General features: G+C 43.0%; 1 protein-coding gene across 1 annotated transcript in view; it reads right to left on the minus strand.

Annotated features, from left to right (window-relative positions):
- Positions 1–21646, minus strand: part of ADAMTS2 (ADAM metallopeptidase with thrombospondin type 1 motif 2) — a 172451-nt gene extending 150805 nt beyond the window's left edge. The window contains exons 1-2 of the mRNA XM_069869530.1: positions 21580–21646; positions 20619–20983 (exon numbers count right to left, since the gene is read on the minus strand). Coding sequence (XP_069725631.1) covers positions 20619–20983; positions 21580–21646 — 432 coding nt within the window. The remainder of the gene's footprint in view (positions 1–20618; positions 20984–21579) is intronic.
- Positions 21647–22104: the final 458 nt, after the last annotated feature.

The raw sequence follows: 22104 nt of genomic DNA on the forward strand, positions 1-22104 counted from the left end.
AAAAATAATCGACTTTCTTTTGCAGAAGGTGGTACTTGGACTATCTTGAAAATGCAATATAATGTTACAAGTGCAGTGAAATGTAATGATATACACAGACTAGTCCAGGAAACCTCTCTTTTCCAGTAGTTTCCATAAATCTTAACCCAGAAACTAAAAAGATTATTATTTTTTCCAAAGAAAAGAGCAATATGTACTTGGTAAGGTAACTATGCAGCGGATTAAAAAAAGGAATGCATGCAAATACATTGCTGAATCGGAACTTTCATGCTCTCTTAAGCCCTTCTCAGTCTGTCTTAACATGCAATTATTCTGAGCGTATTCTCTAAAAAGCCAGCTGAGTAGTAGTGACCCAAGGCAACCACAAATACAAGGAGAAAAACATGAATGTGACACTTTGATAAAAAGAAAATTATCGTTACATTCACCTTCATCTGTTATTTTTTAATTGCACTGCCCCAAATAACTGAGTAATTCTCAAGACAAAGCAACAAGATAAAAGGGTAACAGACAGACAGTAACAGATCCAAATTCTGAGAGACTTCAGTCCATTGGAAGGGCCAGTCTGATTTCCTTCAGTTGGAAGCAGTGAACATAGTGAGTAATGCTATATTTAGCTTGAGAGTCAACATGCAGAAGAGCTATAATTGAAATGAGATGAATCAAAGAAGGGGTAAATGCCTTAGGAGAGTTCATGTGAGGAAAGCTGTGGAGAATAGGCAACATTTCTTACAAACAGGGACAAAAAAAGGAAATACTGAGACTCAGTAATTCCCTCAGCAACAACAGAGCAAAACTTTTCCAGACCTCTAAAGAGTATTTGAAGGTGGTATTTACTGGACCATACTTCAATGAGCCAAAGATGCAGAAAACTAACAGAAGAGAGCAATATGTGTATTTACACACCTAGAATTTCAAGGGAATCAGCTGTATTTTGAAAGGAAAGAAAGGCCACTCTCTTGTTTAAAACTGGATTTAAGGAACACAGAAAACACAAAGCTTTATGTTATTTGTATTAAATGTTTGGTTAGTTCAGAAGCAAAATCGAAATTCTGTATCTGAAAATTAATGTCTACAAAGTGACCAGAAGGCTTTTCTTTTTTTTTTTTTTTTTTTCCAGAACGAGACTTTTTATACAAATTATCTCATTTCCTGATTAGCAGACTAAAAGTATGAAATTCTTTTCCCCCTGGCTGTATCCCAGCTGCATCAAAGCACTGGCCCAAGAACACACTGTACCAGTTTAGTAACTGAGAAAGTCCAGGAGACATTCAAGCATCTACTCATCTCTCCTGATAAAGCTATCAACCCCGGAATGCAAACATAGGCTGGATGTGTAATATATAGCCAGATAATTGCCTGGATAGTCTTATACCTGGGTTTTGTTGCACTGTTACCCCTCCAGCACAAACAGCACCTGCTCCACTTTTGGAGCACAGTCCAGTCCTAGACAACAAATCACCCAAGTTCATTACACCATCAGGTTTGTGCCATACGTGGAAATACTGTGACCTCTAATGAGGATCTCTAACGAGGCTACGACTCAGATGGGAATGGGTGTGCGTGTGGGACAGCCTGTGAGAAGCAGTGTATGGGTGGAGTGCTCCAGGACAATTCCTCATACTTAAACATCGCTGTGATATCTATTTTCAGCAAACACGGAGAAAAGAATCCACGCCCACATCTTCTGAATGCACAGGGTCATCCATGGAAGGAGTCTCCTGCTCCAAGCCATAAAGCACAAATCAAAACAAAACAAGCCATTAACCAATGTGGGGACAGACTGCTGGACTAAGGATTTAAAGCCACAACAAATATTCCTGGGTAAATGAGCTCTCTTCTATGCGATCATGTGAAAGATAATCCAAATAGGCACTGACAGCCAAAATAGGAGAACAGTACTCCTCTCTGTTTGTAACAAATAGAGCTAACCTTCAGGAAGGTGTCTGTATAAATACCATAATAAGTGAGAACCGATTACTATCTTCCAAAGAGCAATGTTAAGATAAGCTTTAAAAAGAGATCAATAGGCATTTTTTATTAGTCACATTTTTGGCAGCTTGCCCACATCTGCAAATATAGATTTTAGATGTTCAAATCAGCAGCCAAACTACGCTACACGGAGAAAAGGGAAGACAGTAAAAGCACATCTCGTAGAATTATATCGATTCTCCTTCCTACCTACAAGAGAAAGTTTTACAGTTATATCTGGCCAGTCAAACTAAATCTTCTTTACTGCTCACTAGAATGCCATCCCTTCTATTCCCTCCTAGGCAATTAGGTCCCCTTCCTCATTCTTCTGCTTCATAAACGGTTCACAAATGCGCTGCCAGTTGGCTAAGACTGCACTTAACCTGAAAAGGATCCACCATTCACCAGGTTTAAAAAAGCAAGCAATGCAGCAGCAGAGGTTGGTTCAGCAGCAGCTGAACATGGTACAGCTTGAGAAGCATGGGAGAAAGTCAAAAACCACAGTGCAGGGAAACAGAACCCACAGACAAACCACCCTAGGGAAAAAGCTAGACTTGGAGTGAGTTGTTGGGTGAACCAGCTTTAGAGCTGGGAGCAGGAATCCACGTCCCGTTGATTGATGTATTTTGAGTTCAGTGAGACAGGACTGCTTATATTCTTTGGAAACAAACCTGAGGTAGGAAGACTATCTGACTCCATCACCCTTCCCTAACTTCAACTATCTGCAAGAACCTGGTTTTTGACAAATCTCACTCAGGTCCAAAGAGGTAGCAGTGTGTGTAAACGCTTTATAGTTTAAAATGTCATATGTTGATGCTGACAAGTTCAAGACACAAGAAGAGGTTGCTATGGAAACACATGCTGTATTGCCTGGAACATAAGGCAACATTTTACATTAAAAAAAGAAAAAGAAAAACTTGGACCAACAGTTACCAAATAAGGTTTTGGGTGGGGAAAAATTAGTTTGTCAATTGTTCTCAGACAGAAATATTTCACTTTAGAAACAATGAAGCTAAATGCGGTGAAAGCATTTACATTGTATTTTGGATTGTTTCCCCCAGCTCAGAACAAAAAGTAATTTTATATGGAAAGACTTTCTTTTGCAGTCTATATACAGTAAAAGTCTGTGTATTCCCATGTGCTGGAGCCTCCATCTAATTTTCCTTGTACAATTAATAAAATCACTTTAAGGGACAGTCTTACTCTTTGAAGAGTTAATCCTGTAACTTATCAGTGCACCCACACAGGCCAACAGAACTAGAATTGATCAGAAATGCACAGAATTGCATCCTTGAACGGCTGGAGTGCTGAGCTCAGTGTCTTACTGCTGGGGGCTCAGAGTTTGACCCCAGATCATTTTTTGCATCCACCCAGCAGCACATATAAACTCATTCACCATTGTATTTTTAATCTGTCTGTACATGACTTATTCTGTGCCTAGTTCCATAACAGCCTTTTTTAAAAATACAGATATTTTTAAATGTAACCTACTTTTTATGCAGATTTTCCAGATGTGTAGTATATGAACTTTTACCCTTACCTTCTACTTACAGAATCAGTAGCACAGAAAACCCGTTTCTCTTTTCTTTGAAACCTAGAAACTCTGTATTACTCAAAAACCTTACAAGAATATTCAAATAAAATAAGTGTAAATGATTAGCATCTGACCTCAAGATTTTTTAAAGCCTATCTTTGTCTTCTCTCACACTTCACTTCCCATTTTTTTCATAGTGTAACCTTCATTGAATAAATATGTCTACAGAAACTACTAAAACAGGCAGGGCAAGTGTAAGGACCTTTACAAATTAAGTTCTCTTAAAAATCCACAGTTGGGTCTGTTTTGGAAGGACCAAGGCAGAGAAATACGGAAAAGCTCATCTGCAAAGATACTGAGACTTTGGCTGTAGTTCACTCAACTTCACAGGGTTCATCGCAACAGTATTTGGCTCTCCTCCCTTCTGTTTTCTTCGCTGCTAATGGATACTTTGCTATTTAATTAGTGCAGTATGATCCAAATCCCATCAAAGTCAATAAAACTCCTTTCATTTACGTTAATGGGCTTTGGATAAACTCCTGAATTAGGACCAGAATCAAATAAAACACCCCTAGGAAAAGAAGAGATACTCCAAGTTTACACTTTAAATACGATCTTAAAACCTTCCTAAGGTTTTTAGTCGCTTTAAAGTAAATCTCATTATTGAACATCTCCTAGAACCAGCTGGACAGCCCATTTTTTTACCAGTCTGATTAAAGTGTCAGAAGGAATCGAAATGCATGCTCCGCTTCACCATGAAAAACCTTCCCACGGTTAGGACAGCAAAAGGTTCCATCTTCTGAAGCCAATCCTGAGCGAGTACACGATGGTTCACTCTGCGGGAAGATAAATTTGGCAATACAACTGTATTTACAAGGTCCTGTCCCCAGACACTTGTTATTTCTCTGGCATCACCTCAGCTGTGCCAACGCAGCCGATCTGTTGGGCTGCTCTGAAGAAAGCCTCACCAAAGCTTGACCCATTTATGCTGTTTGGGACATCTAAACCTGACCATGTGGCATCCAGACAGTCAATGCCTGAAGAAGGCTCTGTTCAGTAGAGCAGTCAGCATGACATGTAACACAGCTGAATTTCAACGACTTTAATCGAATCAGCAGGAGAGAGCACCAGCTATTTTTATCATATAGAGAGGAAGCTTTCTGCTCTTAGACTATACCCAAGTCACCACAGAACTTAATGAACCAGAAAGCAAGCAAAATGATACTATGTAAACAGGGATATTAAACCTTCTTCTGATACTTTTGACCCATTTTGGCAATACCAGCCAAGCCACACAAAGCCAGCGCATCATTTCTTACATAGCTGCGCTTTTGAATGGACCAGCATGTTAAACATTAAAGCTTTTCGCAAAGTTTGACCACAGAAATCACATTCAGAAATCATATCCCACCAGTGCTGACTCAGTGGAACAGCCACGGAATACTTTTAGAATTCCTAAAAGCCCAAACAAAAGAAACAAACCTGTGCTCTTGGATTGCGTGCAGTTTTTTTATTTCACACCACTCCAGCCTGGCAGCGCAGTAGGCTGGGAGACAACTTTCCTTTTGAAAACAGCTTTGGCAGAACGTTAATAGAGAAGGAAGAAAATTCCGGATGAGGATGAGAGGCGCTTCAGTCCTTTCTGGGCTGGAGCTGTGAACCCTTCCCATGGAATCAATCTCAGCAACTCTGGAGGGGACTGTCCTGCAGCGCATGGGACGCGCTGGTGATATACATGCACCTCGTACCATCACGTGGACTGGTTTGTGAGATGCAAGGAGTTCAGCTTGCTCACAGAGTCAGCATTCCAGCCCTACCCTGCACAGAGGATAAATGGGGACCTCGCTTCTTGTTTCATTCTCCCTTCTGGAGGCACTTTTTAAAGGAGATTATTCATCGGACAAGGATTTTGTTGTGAATAGCCAAGAAAGACAGTGTTTTCTGCTCATTCCTGCTGCATGGGCTCCTCATAAGCTCACCACCTCAGCACTCCAGTGCCAGGGCTCAGTGTCTTGCCCTACTGACCCTGATCAGATGTCTGTAACGGCTCTTTCCTTTGGCCTTTTTTGTGACCCATCCCTTCTTGTCCCTGAAAACACACATATAGACAGTCATCTTGCTGCTCCAAATGATACACTCCTCCACAGGAACCACAGTGCATTTTTCTGCAGTGAAGAAAGTATTTCCAGCTTATGAAAAGGAGAGCGGTACTCTGCACCAGCCCAGCAGCAGCCCGTGGGGAGGTAGATTTTCAAAGAATCTGTGTAGCTCAGGAATTCAAACCCGTTAACTGTGGTGGGTCGCATTAGCCTCCTCTTGGCAGCGGTTTCAAAGATGGCCATTTGCTCCACATTCCTCAGCAAAGGAGCAATGCTGAGAAGGTCCCTGGCTCTGTGAAGGTGAGGAGTGAGAACCCACAGGCTCGGCCATCATCTAGAACCAGCTTTGGGAAGGAAATCATCCGCTGAATCCACACAGACTGGAAAACACGAGCACTAGGGCTGGTCTAGCTAGTGCACCGTGCTGCCCCCGGCACTGCCTAGTGCTTTCATGTTTCAAGAAGCACCAAAAAGTATAGATAGCATACCTGATCACCTGCAATCATATGTGTTGATTACCTTCACTGAGCTAAATCCATTCCCAAAATCCACTGTGTTGTTCTCTGTAGCTTTCTTCCGAAACTGTGGCAAAATGCAGCAGATTAAGTAGTTCAGGAATAAGAAAATTATCTCTTTATTGGGAACTAAGCCAGGTTCTTAGTGATATTTGAGCTAAAATCAATACCTGAAGGGTTTGGAGCGAAGATAACTGCCTGCCCACTTTTTTTCTCTCTGCTTTGGCCCCAACGCCGCTGCTTTTTGAGGCTGGGAAACACAGACAGAGCCCACTCGCATGGATGCTAAAGAAGCCTATGGAAACCTGCTACTGAAAAGCAACAGAACTCTATGTCAAACATCAGGCAACCTGCACTCCTCCTACAGCCAATGCCGGTGGTGGTGGGTGTTCTTCTCGTCAGTAGGATAGAACGCTCGCTGGCAATATTCACTAAGTGGTTCATGAACTGATCCTGAAGTTTAATAAAACTTTGCTTAGTGGTTTTTCAAAATGCTGGCAAGATATCACAGAGCTAAACGAGCAGCTTTATGACAAGATGTTCTATGTGCGTTTCTGTCACTGTGTTCTGCTCCCTCATGGCTCTGCAGCATCACAGTGAAGCTGTAAGGTCACCTTCTACTAATTAGAAGTACCCAAAAGCACAACTCCTCTGAAGCACCTCAATACTACTTCAAAACTCCTCTGAGTTTCCAGTTCAATAAAATGTTCCAGCACTTTCTAATCTGTGTTCAATTGCCCTCTTTAAGTGCCGACAGCTCCTCCTTAAAGCAGCCTACAGAAGATCAGAACTTCCTCAGAGGACACAGGGGTCAGTCTATCTATCTTCATCACTCCTTCAAAGGACATTTTAGAACATCTTGCAATTTGTCACCAATAGCATATAGGTCACTAAGCAGCCTCATGTATGAGGTTCTACCCGTATCTTTTTTTAGCTAAGAATGTGATGTTCTAACAACAAAATAAAATTTAAACTTAAGGGTTTGGTGGAATCATTGCAAATGTTGATATTGCATTAAGTCAAAGTAATGGACTCAGTGGCACAGAAGAGATACAGAGAGGATTAAATTTGACCTGATAGGTCTCTGACATCAGTGAAAAGTGGGCTTCATATAAACAAATGAAAAGAGGAAAACCAACACTTTCCCACAGTGAGATAGCTAGAACATACTGTAGGACTTGCAAGCAGTGACTGAATATTCCAAAATTATACCCTTGGGTTAAAGACTTCAAGGAGCAACAACTAACAAGTGATGGGACAAGAGGAAGCAGCCTGAAGTTGCACCAGGGGAGGTTTGGATTGGATATTAGGAAAAATTTCTTTACTGAAAGAGTGGTCATGTACTGGCAGAGGCTGCCCAGGGAAGTAGTAGAGTCACCATCCCTGGCGGTGTTCAAAAACCGTGTAGACGTGGCGCTTTGGGACATGGTTTGTAGGCACGGTGGTGTTGGGCTGATAGTTGGGCTTGATGATCTTAAAGGTCTTTTCCAACCTCAATGATTCTGCAGTGATTCCATGAGTTCATTCTGGAAGCGCACTATAAAAACATCACCTAGGCTCAAATATTCCTTAAACCTACAAGATAAAGCAAACACCTCTTTCAATCACCCCGAAAGAACACAGAATTGCCAGAAGCAGCTGAACCCTTCAAAGATCCAAGTATATCCATCACGGATGAATTTCACATTACTAACATCTTGTATATTCAACAGTTTTGCCAGTGGTGTCATAGTTTCTATAGGCTTGCATAACAATATGAAAACATCACAAAAATTACATCAGAATGGTTATTCAGAGACAGGAAGCCATGAAGCCTGCTGAGAACAAGCAGTGCCCACAGCTGTGTCTTTAACCCATGTGCCCATTCATGACCAAGAACTGAGAACCTTCAAAGACATCAGGATCCCTGGTCTCCTCTTCCAATGCATTTCACTATTCTCAACTATGTAATCAAATCCCGAATACATTACTTATCAAAATCTCGTGTCAATAGTGCACGTGCATCTATAGGTCTTGTGTGTCCTGCTGCCTCCCAAGAACGAGTGTATCTCTTCGCACACCATGGTAGCCTGTAATCCAGGCTGTCAGAGGAGGGCATGTCACCAGAAGAGTGTGAAAACATCTAATTACATAAGGCCAGGTCCTCAGCTAATGCAAAGTGACAGAACTCCCAGAAATCCATGGAGACACGATGAGCAGATTAGCAGAGGTTTGGCTCATTGTAATTGAAAAGACCCAACTTCTTATTTTCCCGTCTACTGACAGATTGTTGGAATCCTGACCACCAGAATCTCAGAGGGCAACGGAGAGCTGAAAGGGATTGCATCAGAGAAAGTAAACTCCAGTTTGGCTAGAAGCATATTCACAGTCTATGAGTTTCAATTAGTTATTGCAGAGTTATCACAAAAGTCTGTTGAACAGATGTGCAATTAGAGTTTTTCTCCTGTTGTTTTCTCTCATGAGTTGGGTTTTTTTTTTGTTTGGGGCAGAGGTGGATTTGGCATTTTGGGTGTTTTTTGCGAGTGATGCTAGTTTTATTGAGGTCAGAGCTAATAATCTCAGACAGGCAGAGAAAGCTCTTCCCACCACCACACCTCCAGCAGCGCAGAAGCAAAGAGAGGCAGCGTCAGAAAGCAGGAAAATCTTTCTCCTTTCTGTCCCCATCTTCATAGGAACAAAGAGACAGAAGAGTTGTAAGAAGGAGCCTGCAAATTCGAGGCAGCTGGAATTGCCTCATCCTCCTGGCATGGACAAGAGGAGGGTTTCTCCTGATCCCTCCCCCTTGCTTAATGCATCATCTCTTCTGTGGTGGGGATGTGGTGTGAGGCAGAAGAGGAAGAAGGTTTAAGCAGAGCTATTTCAGTTTTAGAAGCGTGCAGTTCTGTCCTGTTCCATCCAGCATACAGGATATAAACAGCAGTGGGAAAAGCTGCACTGGAGCCTCGCACAGTCACCTCCCTCGCCACCACCACGGCACCAGGGAACAGAGAACAAGGTGAAAGACAAGGTCATGATGTAGAATACTCCATGGCCTGCTTTTTTGTCCCAAATTCTTCACTAATCAACCTGCCTATACAAAGCCAAATGAAGTCATTGAAGCTAAACACACAGGCTTCGACTGTTTCGAAACAAACTCAAAGATCAGTTACTTGGCATGGGACTTTCCAGACCTTTCTGCAAAATTATACTGGATCGTTACACAAAAACTGACATAGATCTACATTGTCTGTGCGATTCTCTGTGTAGATAAATGCAAGATTACACTATGTTTTCATAGGTTTGGCATTTTTATTCTCTTTTACAGGACACATACGATTATTGTTGGCCTTCATTTCACTGTAGTGAAATAACAACTTTATTTTCCTGGTAAATTCATTACCCTCTCTTACTGAGGAGTTTAAATGAGTTAAAAATATCTTGTAAATTGTCTGGTCTTTTTTTGCTTGCCTGTTATTTTACCCAGACTGAGCTTCATATTACTCTTTCAGAGTGGTATATCATCTTTTAATTAATCACATTTTTACACACCCTGCTTCCGTCAGTCTCAACGTGCCATAACTTTGCAAACAAAGGTAATATTGACAGACATCTCTGGCATTTATTTGGGGATTAAATAGTTTGGTTTACTGATGAGTGGTGGATCTGCCATTTTCACAATGAAACCTAAAGCTAATAGGAAATTCTGATTTCGAGCTTTGTCATAAATTGGAAATCAATCCAAATTCATCCATAAAACTTCTTCATCCCTAGGTTCTCTAGTGGTATTGAACTGGGGTGATGTAAAACATTTGCTTCTGGGCTTTGAGGCTTTTTTTGTTACCAATGAGTAAAAAGATTGCAACCTTGTGACTGTATTTAGCAAGGTGCTTTGAAAATTTCAAAGCCATATTTTTCTCTAGCTATTACTTTAAGTATATGAAAATTTTTAGACATTTTCATCCTTGCAAGCTTCAAAGCCTGCCAGCATCCAATATAACTCCTGTCACGTGAAAGAGTGCTGGCACATGAAGGACTCTTGGCCCAGCTCAGCTGTCTTCATCATCAGGTAGTGATTTATTTCTCAAAGACTGTTTTTTAAATACATCCTGGTTTGCAGAATGCTTTCCAAACAACATCTCTCACATTCCTTCCACAGCTCCTCTGCTTGGGGAAAGAAAGAAACCTAACAATTTTAACACCGTGAAGAATCAAGAAGAATATTCTTCTGCATAGGAGTTGAATGAACATGATTTACCCAATAGCCATGATTTAAAATAAATAAAACCACTATTAAAAACAGTAACCACAGCCTGTGCTGCCACCTATCCTTAGTTAATCTTGGCATTCTCTGCATGCTCTTTTTCCTCTTATGAACTACAGGCTCTGCCCTTCAACTGATGCAATGGCCACGGGCACCAGCCAGCACTGGGAGCCACATCCTTAACCACGGGAGAACACACAATATACATCTGCTTAGGGCAGCTATTGGATGTTAGTTCTGTACATGAGGGAAAGAAATAACAGCAATATTAGCAAGTCTTTGGAGTAAAATCTGTGCCTTCCCCTCTTCCATTCTAAATGCTATCATTTTACTACATTTGCATTAAAATGTAAATGGTTTATTACTGTGCTTAGCTCCTGAAATATTTTTACTCCCAAGAAAATAAGCCTTTTCTTTCCTGTTGGACTTGCCGTATTATTTTGACTTTCTCCATCCCCTACTCTGCGACAGTCATTATGTCATGCCAAAAAGGTACATGCTTGGAAGTACAGCTTTAAAAAGAAACTAGAGGCCAAATTGTGCAAGAGTAGCACTGAATCTGCAGGTGCTTTTGGATGAGTTTGCCAAAGGTGGCTAATACATGCCCACCAGACGTGCTGGAAGCTGCTGCTGCAGCCCAGCAGCACACGTAGCACAGAGGAAGGAGACAGGAGTGAAAGAGAGACGACCCAGCAGCAGAGAGAAGCAGCACAACAGCGGGCTGAGAGCGCTCCACTCCCGTAGGAACACGCTGTACTGGCCCCAACATTCAACCACTCCTGACATTTCATGAACTGCAAGTGATGGGGTAAAAGAAAAGAGGTCAGAAAGACCTGCTGGCCAGCCTGTTACTTAGCCAGGCAGTTTCTTCTCCTCCACATGTCAACTTCATTATTCTCACAGTGGTAGCAAATAAAAAAAAAAAAAAAAAACATTAATAAGAGCTTGAAGGCTCAGCGTCTACATCAAGATGTGGCACTGTGCTGTCCTAAAACCTCAGAAAAATATTTGCTTTCATGATTTTTAAAGACCAGTTTAAATGTTGACCAAGTACTTTCTTCTAGTTTTCTTGCTTAAAAATCTTCTAGAACTAGTTCACCTCCAATAAAGGGCAATAACAGCAGCTACCTACAGTCAATACACCTAGGGAAGAAAATGATTTAAATGCATTAAATTAGCTTTATCTAGTTACACATAAAAAAAAGCTCTTCCTATCCACAAAGCCCCCAATTATGTTCACTGACTCTTTCTCATTACAGGATTAGTAGGTTTCATGCTTAATTTCAGTAGAAAATGGATTGTAATCTGTCCCCTGAGGTCCACTGGGCTGGAGGTTAAATGCTGGGAAAAAGTAGTCTGACCATGTAATGGAATTCAAACACGGGGGTGGCAACTGCAGGAGAAGTTAAAGGGATTGACAGTAGGAAGTAAGTTAAACTAGCTTTATTCATAATTCTCCACATCAAAAGAAAAATTACTATAGTGTACTTTGCAGGTATAAGAGTCAGAATGTACCACAAACCCTGTACAATTCTCCACGGAGAGATGCACAGGTGAAGAATTAATTGTATATATTCATTTTGGAGATAAAGATCGTGAGTGCAGCAGTAAAGAAGCAAAACATTAAATTTGACATAAACCAATATAAAAGGATTAAGAAAAAATATAAACCTGAAGGGAACGCTGATAAACTATAACCTGCTTAGGATACCAAGACCAAAGAGTAACAGTGTGTTGTACAAACAGGACTTCAATTTTAGCAAGGCAAAGTTTTGGAAAGCAAACCTGTTAGTAGATACTTTCCTACAAGGGACATGGGGTAAAAAAAAAAGGCAAGTATATAAATTAGTGGGCAGGGCAGGTTTTCCCTATGAGACCACGGAGGCTGAAATGATACTGAGGATGCCACATTCAGCAGCTGAATCTCCTCCACTTGAGGGGCAGCCAGCCCACGTGACACGTGCCGGTGGACAAACTGTCTCAGAAGTACATGCAAGACAGGAGAGATCCCCATCTTCTGCTTTGTTCTTACCATTCACCAACTTGCCTTTCACTTCCAACTGCTTCTCCCACCCTCCCTTCTGCCATCAGAATAAGTCTTCTCCACCCCACAGCAGCAAACTCCACTCCTTCCTCTGATCGTATAACATTCCCCTCCAATAGAGGTGGAATTTTATTGTAAAGTTAAAAAAACAATCAAGCAGAGCTGCAAAGCAGAAAGCCGTCATCTGCAGAGCAGAACCATTTGCTTGTCCAAAGCTGCAGTTCCAACTTCTGACGCCCAAAGGCACAAGTCAGGCTCCCTTAAATAGACCCACTTCAAATCATAAGGACGTGGTTTTACAATGCAGCTTGAGTTTATCTGTTACTGAAGGAGCAATCTCGCTTTTCTCCTCAAGATCAGCTGAGGGCGTTTCCACATTCACCCCTTTGCCTGTACAACCATCCAGCCTGTAGCAAACCAGCTCAAGCAGCTAAACCAGCAGGCAGCAAATCCACTGGTTTGGCCTCTGGGTTATCATATGGGGGAGTAAGACAAGCAAGGTGCTGGAGCAGGGGAGGAATGGGAGCAGAGCACAGGCAGCAGCCAGGAGAAGAGTATTACCCCTCTCAGTAGCCTTGAGATGCTAAGAGAGACTCATCTGTACTGTTAAATGACACCTTCAAAACAGCATATTTGGGATGATTTTCACTGACCTGGTGATTTTTGAGACTTCAAGAAACACAACTTACATTTCTCCGCCTTTTCCTTGAGGGAAACTCTTACTTAAACCCACTTACTTTAAGCAACAACAACAACAAAAAGTTACTTAGAAGAAAAGATTAAAAAATTGATGCTGAGACTCACACTTATGACTCCAGAAACTCCAGATCTGAAGAAAGTACCAGATGTTTTGAGACCTGGGAATAACTCAGAAGATCTATAGCAGAGCCTGTGACTTAGATATGAGGAAGCTACATGCTCTTCAGCACTTGAAGAGGACTCCTTCTTTTCAATATTACAGTTTAATAGAACGGTGCTGAAAATAGCGTGTGAAATGTGGGCCTTTCATTTTGCAGGCTATTAAAACTGGGAACCCGCTGTGTCAAGACTCTGCAAACAAAGATGAATTTAAACCACACACAGATAAAGAGGCTGACGGAACCAGATGTGACGTGTTAAAGAACCTACTGAAACTCTGGAAGAAGGAAAGCAATAAAGCCAGAAGGTTGTTTGAAAAGGAGGGCACATCAGAGCTACTCACGGGAAGCAAATTCATGGGTTGTGCAACCCCCTACAAGAAAATGAAGACCTGCTCTCTTTAAATCAGACCCACTATAAGAAATGTCCTAGTGTGCAATTAGGTAATAGCATGACCTGCTTACAAACCAACAGCCACCATTAATAAAAAGGGCTCAGAAGTAGGTCAAATAAAATACTAGTATGATCAGTGGATAAACGGTCCATGCAACAGCTGGAATTCCAGTTGATCAAAACAAATACTCTCCAGCCTTCAGCAGCAAAAGGTAAACATGCCATTAACTCAAAATGTGGGAACGCCTTGCCGCTGCAGGAGTCTGCACTGTTGAATTCTCACAATATTCAAGAGTCATTTGGACAACACCCTCAGACACGTGGTGTGAATGTTGGGGTTGTCTTATGCAGCAACAGGAGTTGGACTTGATGATCCTTGGGGTTCCTTTCCAACTCAGGACATTCCATCATTCTATAATACTGGAACATCTTGCTGCACCAAGGGACCTACCTTTGGAAGCCAAAGAGGGACAGACTTCTCAAAATAGATGTTCCGCTTACCCCAGAAAGTAATCATGACTTTATCAAAATTAGTTACTATATTTGGATCTTTCAAGATGGAAAGAGGAAGGAGCCGTTTGGCACATTTTTTTTTGGATGCACATGGTTTAATATTCTGGTTGGAAAATTAGTTCTTGTGTGGTCGAAGAGAATAGAACAGCTGAGTTCCACAATGAGGGCAACGCAACACAAGGTCAAAGAGGACATAAGGAAATACCTATCTTTTATCCAAAGGCCTACAACATACCACAAAGAAGCCCATTTTGATTGCCTGAGGCCGTTCTGTCCAGATGGTGTCCACCTGTATGATGTAGGAAATTACTAACTCTGCTCTCAGATAAAATGTAGGTGAGATGATCCGTGCAGTGAAGATGCAAAAGAAAAAAAAATAGTACTTACTGATGACAGAGTCTCTTTTAAGGACAGCAAAATGAGGATAATTTACTCCAGTTAGAAGCTGAATCATAGTGTTTACACACTCTGTGTTTCAGACTATAACTTTTAAAAGGGAAAGCCTCTGCAATTTACATAGAAGAAGAGGTTGCCCAACCAGACTAGAGTTGGCCAGGGACACAAACAGAAGAAACCCAGAGAATGGGTTATGAAGCAAAGTCTCTGTCCTGTGAAATGACACGGATATGCTCAAGTATTAGACATCAAAATAGCTCCGTTCTGTCAAGCAATGCAGGTCTTTTCTATCGTGTGTGGGGATGTGGATGTGCAGTGAGACTCTGAGCTAAAATTTACATACATGCTTGGAATAAACATGTAGAGACCCCAGCTGAACTCAAAGACCACCATGTGGGTTAATGGAGATCCCACTCTAATCACCTGCAGAGCAAGGGCTGTTGTTTTCTTAAAGAGAATGGCTTTTAAATTTTGTTCTATATTGTGTCAGTAATTATTTGTATTTCTTCTACCACTGTATTATCATTCCACATGTCCAGAAAGCAAAAATCCCATAGTGTTTTTTGCCACAAAAAAAACAAATGGCAAATTTGGGTGGATATTGTTTTAACATAAAGAGAAAATGCTCCCAAATAAAGAGATTATATATGTCAAATTTTACTCCACTAAAACTGAATGCAACCCAATCATGATGTAAATGCGAAGAACTTCACATACAAAAAAGAATTACTGGAATTATTTGTATCAAGCATCTGCTTTAACTGTCAGGCACTTGACCTGACCAGACTTTGAAGACAATACTATGCTACCTGCTTTTTTGCTACATCACAAACCAGTGTAATCCAAAAACCAGATAAAACAAAAACAAAACTAAATTTTAAATCCACATGAAAGCAGGAGATGGGATGTCAAAAATGAAAAAAAAAAAAAAGAAAAACCAAACACAGTTATATAAGCACGTTTGTCTTTTCCTGGTGTATCCATTGTGAGCAGATCCTTCACCCTCTTACCCAGGTAAATTACATGATCCACCTAAGATGAGTTGGGGTCAACTTCAGCTTTGTGGCCACTTCCAAGAAAGCATCTCTGTCAGGAAAGTATTTAAAAATCTAACCTTAAAACTCACTGACTTCAAAGAGTTCAAGCTGAAGCTCAAAGAGAAGCAGGATTATATAAAACACGGATAGATTCACAAGGTATTTCAATGTCTTCTGGAAGGCAGGGAACAAGGCAGGAGGGAGGGTGGGGAAATATTCCCCAGGAAGGAGAAAGGTAGGCATTTCGTATGGGTTGTAGGAACTGTTCTTTGGAAATACCATTTTTCTGAATATGGAACCTGAGCTCCTACATTTACAATTTACAAATTATATTATTTGAATACACCCCTCTAAAATGCAGAGTGAAAAAAAATATTATCTGATTTTAAAGCAGTAAAGAAAATACTAATAATACAAATAATACATAATAAAGTCTTGGACAACTGGCACTGTTGTTGACATGCAGTTTTCCAGACAGCAGCCAAAGGTTGGGTCAGTTCCGAAGGATCCATGACTAGTGAGTAAAAGCGAATGGATCATCACAAACCCATCCAGGTCAGCCCAGAACTACAGTTCCTATTAGTACTAGGCATGAGTTGAAAAAGTGCTGCTGGCGTCCCAAGCATTTCTAGAAGAAACAGCATCTGGGCAAGCAGCCAGCCACCAGGCTTCTGTTGAACGGTTTGCGAGGGTTATTACAGCATACAGCAAAAACTGAAATGCTGTAGAGCAAACCCAGCCTATTTGATTGCATAAGAAAAAGCAGTTATGTCCATCATACTATTAAGGTGACTCTGGCTTGGTACCCCAAGACATGTCATGCCTACAGTTCCATAAGAAAACATACAACCATAGATGTTCTGAATACTTTCTACACGTATACTTGTAATAACTCTCCAGTTTAATGACAACATAGTAAAGTTTTTCAACAGCTGATATTTTAACTTTTAAGAAAGGAAGAGGATTATACTAATGAAGCTGAGCTAAGACATCATGTTGTGTTACCGAAACTAATGTTCCTCCATTTGCTTCAATGGGTGCTAGATCGTTCTGATTATTCAACATGCAGCTGTGATCTTCAGTCTGTTACGACGCTGTCAGTAAGTTTGACTCTGCACTGCAGCCTAATTTAATCATGTGCTCATTATCCATACCAGATGTGGTGTTGATATTGTGTTTCTCCTGAATCTGCTTGTGTTTAAGCACAGATTCTAGCCCACAGCCTACGAATGTTATGAGGAGGCTGGGAGAGAGTTTATGTCCCTGAAGTACCACAACCAAATACTGCCTTCCTGTCAACCTGAAGAAGACAGTTTTTAGAACATCTGCCACAAGCACTGAAGAAGTACTTATTAAAATAAGAAATTCAGGTGCATAAAGAGTTCTACAATGGCATGTTCATCTGCTGGGGTGAAGAAAGGGAGTTCCCATAGTTCAGGCAATAATCTGCAAGGTCTACTACAATCCTAAATCTTTATTTGTTTATGGCATTTTTACAGCCTCCAAACACTTCTTCTTCACAACTAATCCTTGGAGAGGACAGCCAGCTCCCTCATCCTCCAGCCACATCCACAGTAAGGGTCAGGACAAGGACCAAGAATGTTCTCAGGGTGCAATATCTTCCGTAACACTCTGCAGGCCACAGAAAGAGGACCATGTTGGTTCTCCCCACACAGTGGAAAATTACTTTGAATGTTATCACGCCAACCAAGATGATACCAAGTTGTCTAGAGTCTTTTTATCTTAAGTGGGAAATCTTTCACTGAACTTTTTTTTTAAAAAAAAAAATAAGGCAAAAGTCACATCCATAATTCAGAGAGCCATTGATTAGATTTAAAATTGCAATGATACGTAAAGATTCATTTCACCTCTGAAAACACACCTAGGCTGCATCCATCATAAGTTCTGATTTGATTTTCATGTCAACAAAACTAATTTTGTCAGTGACTTCTGTTACTGAAAACTGGAAGTACCCGAACTATGTATCTGTTCAGTCAGAGCAGAAGATAAGCAGATAATTATGTACAGGCATTCACTATACCTGTTCATTTTTCAGAATTATTCAAGATTAAAAACCTTCCTCGTTTATGGTACAGTTCAAAATCTGCTTGCAGGCCTACTATTTTCATGTAAATGCCTTCCAAGAGCTCCTCATTTTGGCAATACCAACCCCACCAGACAGACACTTCTCAGGCAATAATTAGAAAATAAGACACAGTTGGCAGAAACGTGCAAACCAAAGGGGATGTGCAGAGGAAATAACATCAGAAGCTGGCAAAGTGGCAGATGCATTCACTGACTTGAACCAGACTCAGTCAACAAAAGTTTGCAACGTAAAGATGAAACTTCAATTCAAATATTATTTCAACCCAAATACTTGGATGCAAAAGCTGGAAGCCCACTAGAAACCACCTTCAAAAGCAAGCGCTTCAAGAAAATACTAAGAATTAAATGAAGCAAATGGGCTTTCAGCCAACAACTCTGACTTGCTGGTTGACAACTCGGCTGTCAGAGAGCTCCACAATCCCTCTCTGCAGAGTGATCTAGAAAAGGAGGTGGAAATACTCAGGGTACATTAGGAGCATTGGCCGTCGTGTGTATATTGTCAGACAACTGAAAATCCATGATGCTACAGAATCTCTCCTCTTAAATAAACTAGGTGCAAAGAGAAAAACAGACACATAAAACCAGTTGAGAATAACCTTGTCTGTGTCTTATTCACATCTGAAATACCAATAAACCCGAGAATAACATACAGCCCAGTGGTCTCTATGAAAGTCTTGCTAGCAATACGTTGCTCCAGAGATTCTTCAATACGCTTTGCAAACACAAGAAATAAAAGGTTAAACCAAGAGGTAGTTAAGTGAAGTGCTAACTTCAGTGGGCTAGTTGCTTATTATTGCTGTCCACGGACCAGCGGCTTTTGGGGAAGCACTAGTATCATTTCTTTGAGTTTCTGTAATCCTACTGATACTCTGTTTTAAATTCTACCCCCACAAGAAAGAAAGAAACTGAGATAGAGGGAATGGGTAGAGATGGAACATAGCACCCAAGGGACTGGAGTTCAATTTGTTGTTCCACAACAGATTTACTGCCCAATCTCAGGGAAATCATTGTGGCCAGATGCTTAAAGGTATTGAGGTTACGCTGCCTGCAAGAAGGCTTCACTGGGCAAAACCAAACACGATCTCTGCCCTGCAACATGTACAATGTAGATACACACTGGGGGAAAGAGTGAGTCATTTCCAAATGTACTGGCAGAACCACAGGAGTTGTAGTGCCATGAAAGAACCGGCGCGACATCCAGCTTAGAATATGGTGACTCCCACACTAGACCAACTCTCCTGCTTCTTCTAATGAAAACAAGAATGGCAGAAAGAAGCTTGCACACGGGCTGTAGATACAGGTTGAAAACTAAAATTCTTTTGGTAGCTTTCTGGCTTCTAGCCATTTATGATTGCCATTGAATTGAGGCTTGGCTTCATTCCTTGGTGCTTGAGAAGTGGCTTACAAATGTGCAAAGAGCAGCATTTTATAAACACTTTGTCATTTACACACGCAGCATGAGGCTTCAGAGTCTTATCCGCACTTTGGCTTTAACTCCTGTTACATTTATCGTAACTCTCTTCACCAAACACAAGGAGTCCACGCTCTCTGGCCAACGCTTGGAAGCAGAAGAACAAGTTCCCCCACTGCCCTTACAGTCAACAACTGCACCAATGAGAAAAGCACAAGGCAAGGAGCAGCTGTCAACAGGATCTCCCTCAACCTTTCAGCCCATTTGGACGAGGAAGAGGAGCTTTCCTCCACCGCAGTTCTGCAGCGCCCAGAGCAATTTTGCATCACAGAAAACGATCTGAGCTAGGTATGAGCCCAGAACTGCTTCCCCACCAGAGGCAGCCCCCGCAGGCTCACACTCTGCTTTCTGAATTACTCTTCTTACTCAGTCCTGGTGCTCCTCTTGCCCTCAGACAGCTGTCCACATCAAACAACTACAACATTAAAACCTGCTTCTCAAAGCACAAAAGCACAGGGCTAGGAGAAACCACAGGAAAGGAAGGACTAAAGGGAAAAGTATTCGATTCCCTTCTGTTCTCAGATAGCAAACATACTTTCTCCATACATGTTATCTTCTTGGCACAGCAAATGAACAACTTCCTATGATTAAATAAACAGAAATACAACTGACTCATACTGGCTTTTAATGCAGAGAACAGAATGCATTAAAAATCAAGTAATCTTAAAATTATGAACTCTAAAGGGTATAGCAAAAAATATTGGCAGGTTAACGTGTTCATTATCAAAATATAGCCCTCTTCTCCCTAAACAAATTGCAGTAATTACTACTCAAATGACAGCACGACAGTTTAGGGTGTCAGAGATAAACATAATTTGACTGGTGAACATGCACTCCAGAACAGAAAGCTGCACCAAGTTTTAAAACACACAGCCTTGCAAAATGTATCACAGGGAGCTGGTTAGCTTACAAAACTCAAACTCTCTTGCGATTTTCCATCAATCCCTCAATTAGGCAATGAAACTCAGCGAGGGAAAGATCCATGAAAACAGACTCTGAATAAATTAAAATTTTCCAGGGCAGAAACATATTTCACCTATCAAATATGCCTCCAGGGCAAACCGTTATTTAGGATTAACTCTTCTAAAATTCCCCTTTACAGACTGGAAGTGAGAAGTGGAAGGAGATGCTGAGAAGATGCCATTTCATCCTCTGCCTCAAAGCATCAGACACCTCGAGTAACTTTGCCACAAATCAAGGCAAATCCTGCCTTCAGCTGCTCCGTTCGGAGTCGCAGCCACGGAGCATGTGCTCAAACTTCTACTGCCACTGTCTGTAAAGAAGCGCCTGGTGCAGCTATTCCCACACAAGGGAACATTAGTTAATTTGCATTCACAGTTACCATATGAGGTGCGAGTTTCTGACAGTCCACACATTTTATATTTAAAGGCCGTAGGAAATTAATGTAATTATCTTTGCCGTGATAACAAACGCAACTCACCAGCCCGTCGCAATTGCTGATGGCGACTGAAGCGTTCGGCAAGTCAGTGATATCCCCAACATAGAGACAATTCCCATCAAGAGGTTCCACGCGAGTCTCCTCCGAGTCCTCCTGCCACTCAACTGTTGCTCCGGGGGCCACCAGCCTGGCGTTTGGCCGCAACCTGAAGTGCAACTCTCTTCCGAAGACGGTGACATTGTAAAATATCTGCTCGTTGGCCGCTTGGCTCGGCGAGTGCTCCTGGGCAGCTCTCCTGGAGCGAGTTCTTGGCCGTCCAGACACCAGGTGGGAGAGGAACCTGCCCTGCGCGTCGGTGCTGCTGGGCACGACCAGGCTGTACTCCTCGATATTGCTCAGAGCGGGATCTTTGCGGGGAGGAAGGGAGAAAGGGGAGAGATGCTAAACGCGTCCCGACGCCCGCGGGGTGGGGGGGGAGGTTTATTCCCTTATTCCTCAGCGCGGCCGGCACTTACATAAGGCAGCCGGACACCGCGCTCCGGCCGGGAGCCCGAGTTCATTCAAACTCGCTTCTTGCCCTCCTAAACCGCCCCGCCGGGCCCCCGCACCCACCGGGGACCCTCGGGGACTCCGGGATCCCCCCCCCCCCCAACCCGAGGGCCGGGAGGGAGCCGATCCCCCCCCTCCTCGAGGGGTTGGCGGGTGGGGAGGCTGCGAGGGGAAAGCGCGACCCTCCGAGCGGCCGGGCAGGGAAGGAGGAGAAGGAGGAGGAGGAGGTGGAAGAGCCGCTTCATCCCGCACGGGGCGCTGGGTGCCGCCAGCCCTGCCCGCGGCGTCCCCAACAACGCGAAACCCGGTAAAAGTCGCCTTAGAGAGCGAAGTGGCGGCAGAAGAAGAAGTTGGGGGCGCGGGGGGGGGGTTGGTTGGAGAAGGAAAGAGGGGAGAGAGGAGGAGGAGGAGGAGGCGGCGGGAGGGGAGCGGCCCCGGGCCGGCCCGCACCTACCTGCGTCCCCGGGGCGCAGGGCGAGCGAGCAGAGCAGCAGGAGGCGGGCGACGCCCGCGGGCTCCATCGCGCAGCCCGGGCTGCCCCGCGCCCCGGCCCCTCAGCCGCAGCGGCAGCCGCGCTCGCAGCGAAGCAGAGACACCAGGAGGCGGCGGGGGTATAATACGGGAGAGACGGGGCGTGCGGGAGCGGAGTCAGCCTGATTGACAGAGGCGCTGCCACACGGCGCGGCCCGGCCCGGGGCAGCCGGCACCGCCCGGCCCCGACGGCCCCGAGGGGAGACGGGCTGGGACCCCCACGGGAGCGGGGACAACGTGCCCCGACAGAGGGCCGGGAGGGGAGGGGGCATCCGGGGGCAGAGGGAGGAGGCAGGAGACGGGGACAAGCATCCTGGAACAGAGGGAGGAACAGGAGTATCCTGGAATAGAGAGAGGGGGCAGGATAGGGGGACAAGCATCCTGGAACAGAGGGAGGAGGCAGGAGAGGGGAACAAGCATCCTGGAACAGAGAAACGGGTCAGGAGGG

The sequence above is a fragment of the Phaenicophaeus curvirostris genome, chromosome 15, assembly GCF_032191515.1.
Source record: "Phaenicophaeus curvirostris isolate KB17595 chromosome 15, BPBGC_Pcur_1.0, whole genome shotgun sequence".
NCBI classification, from domain to species: Eukaryota; Metazoa; Chordata; class Aves; order Cuculiformes; family Cuculidae; genus Phaenicophaeus; species Phaenicophaeus curvirostris.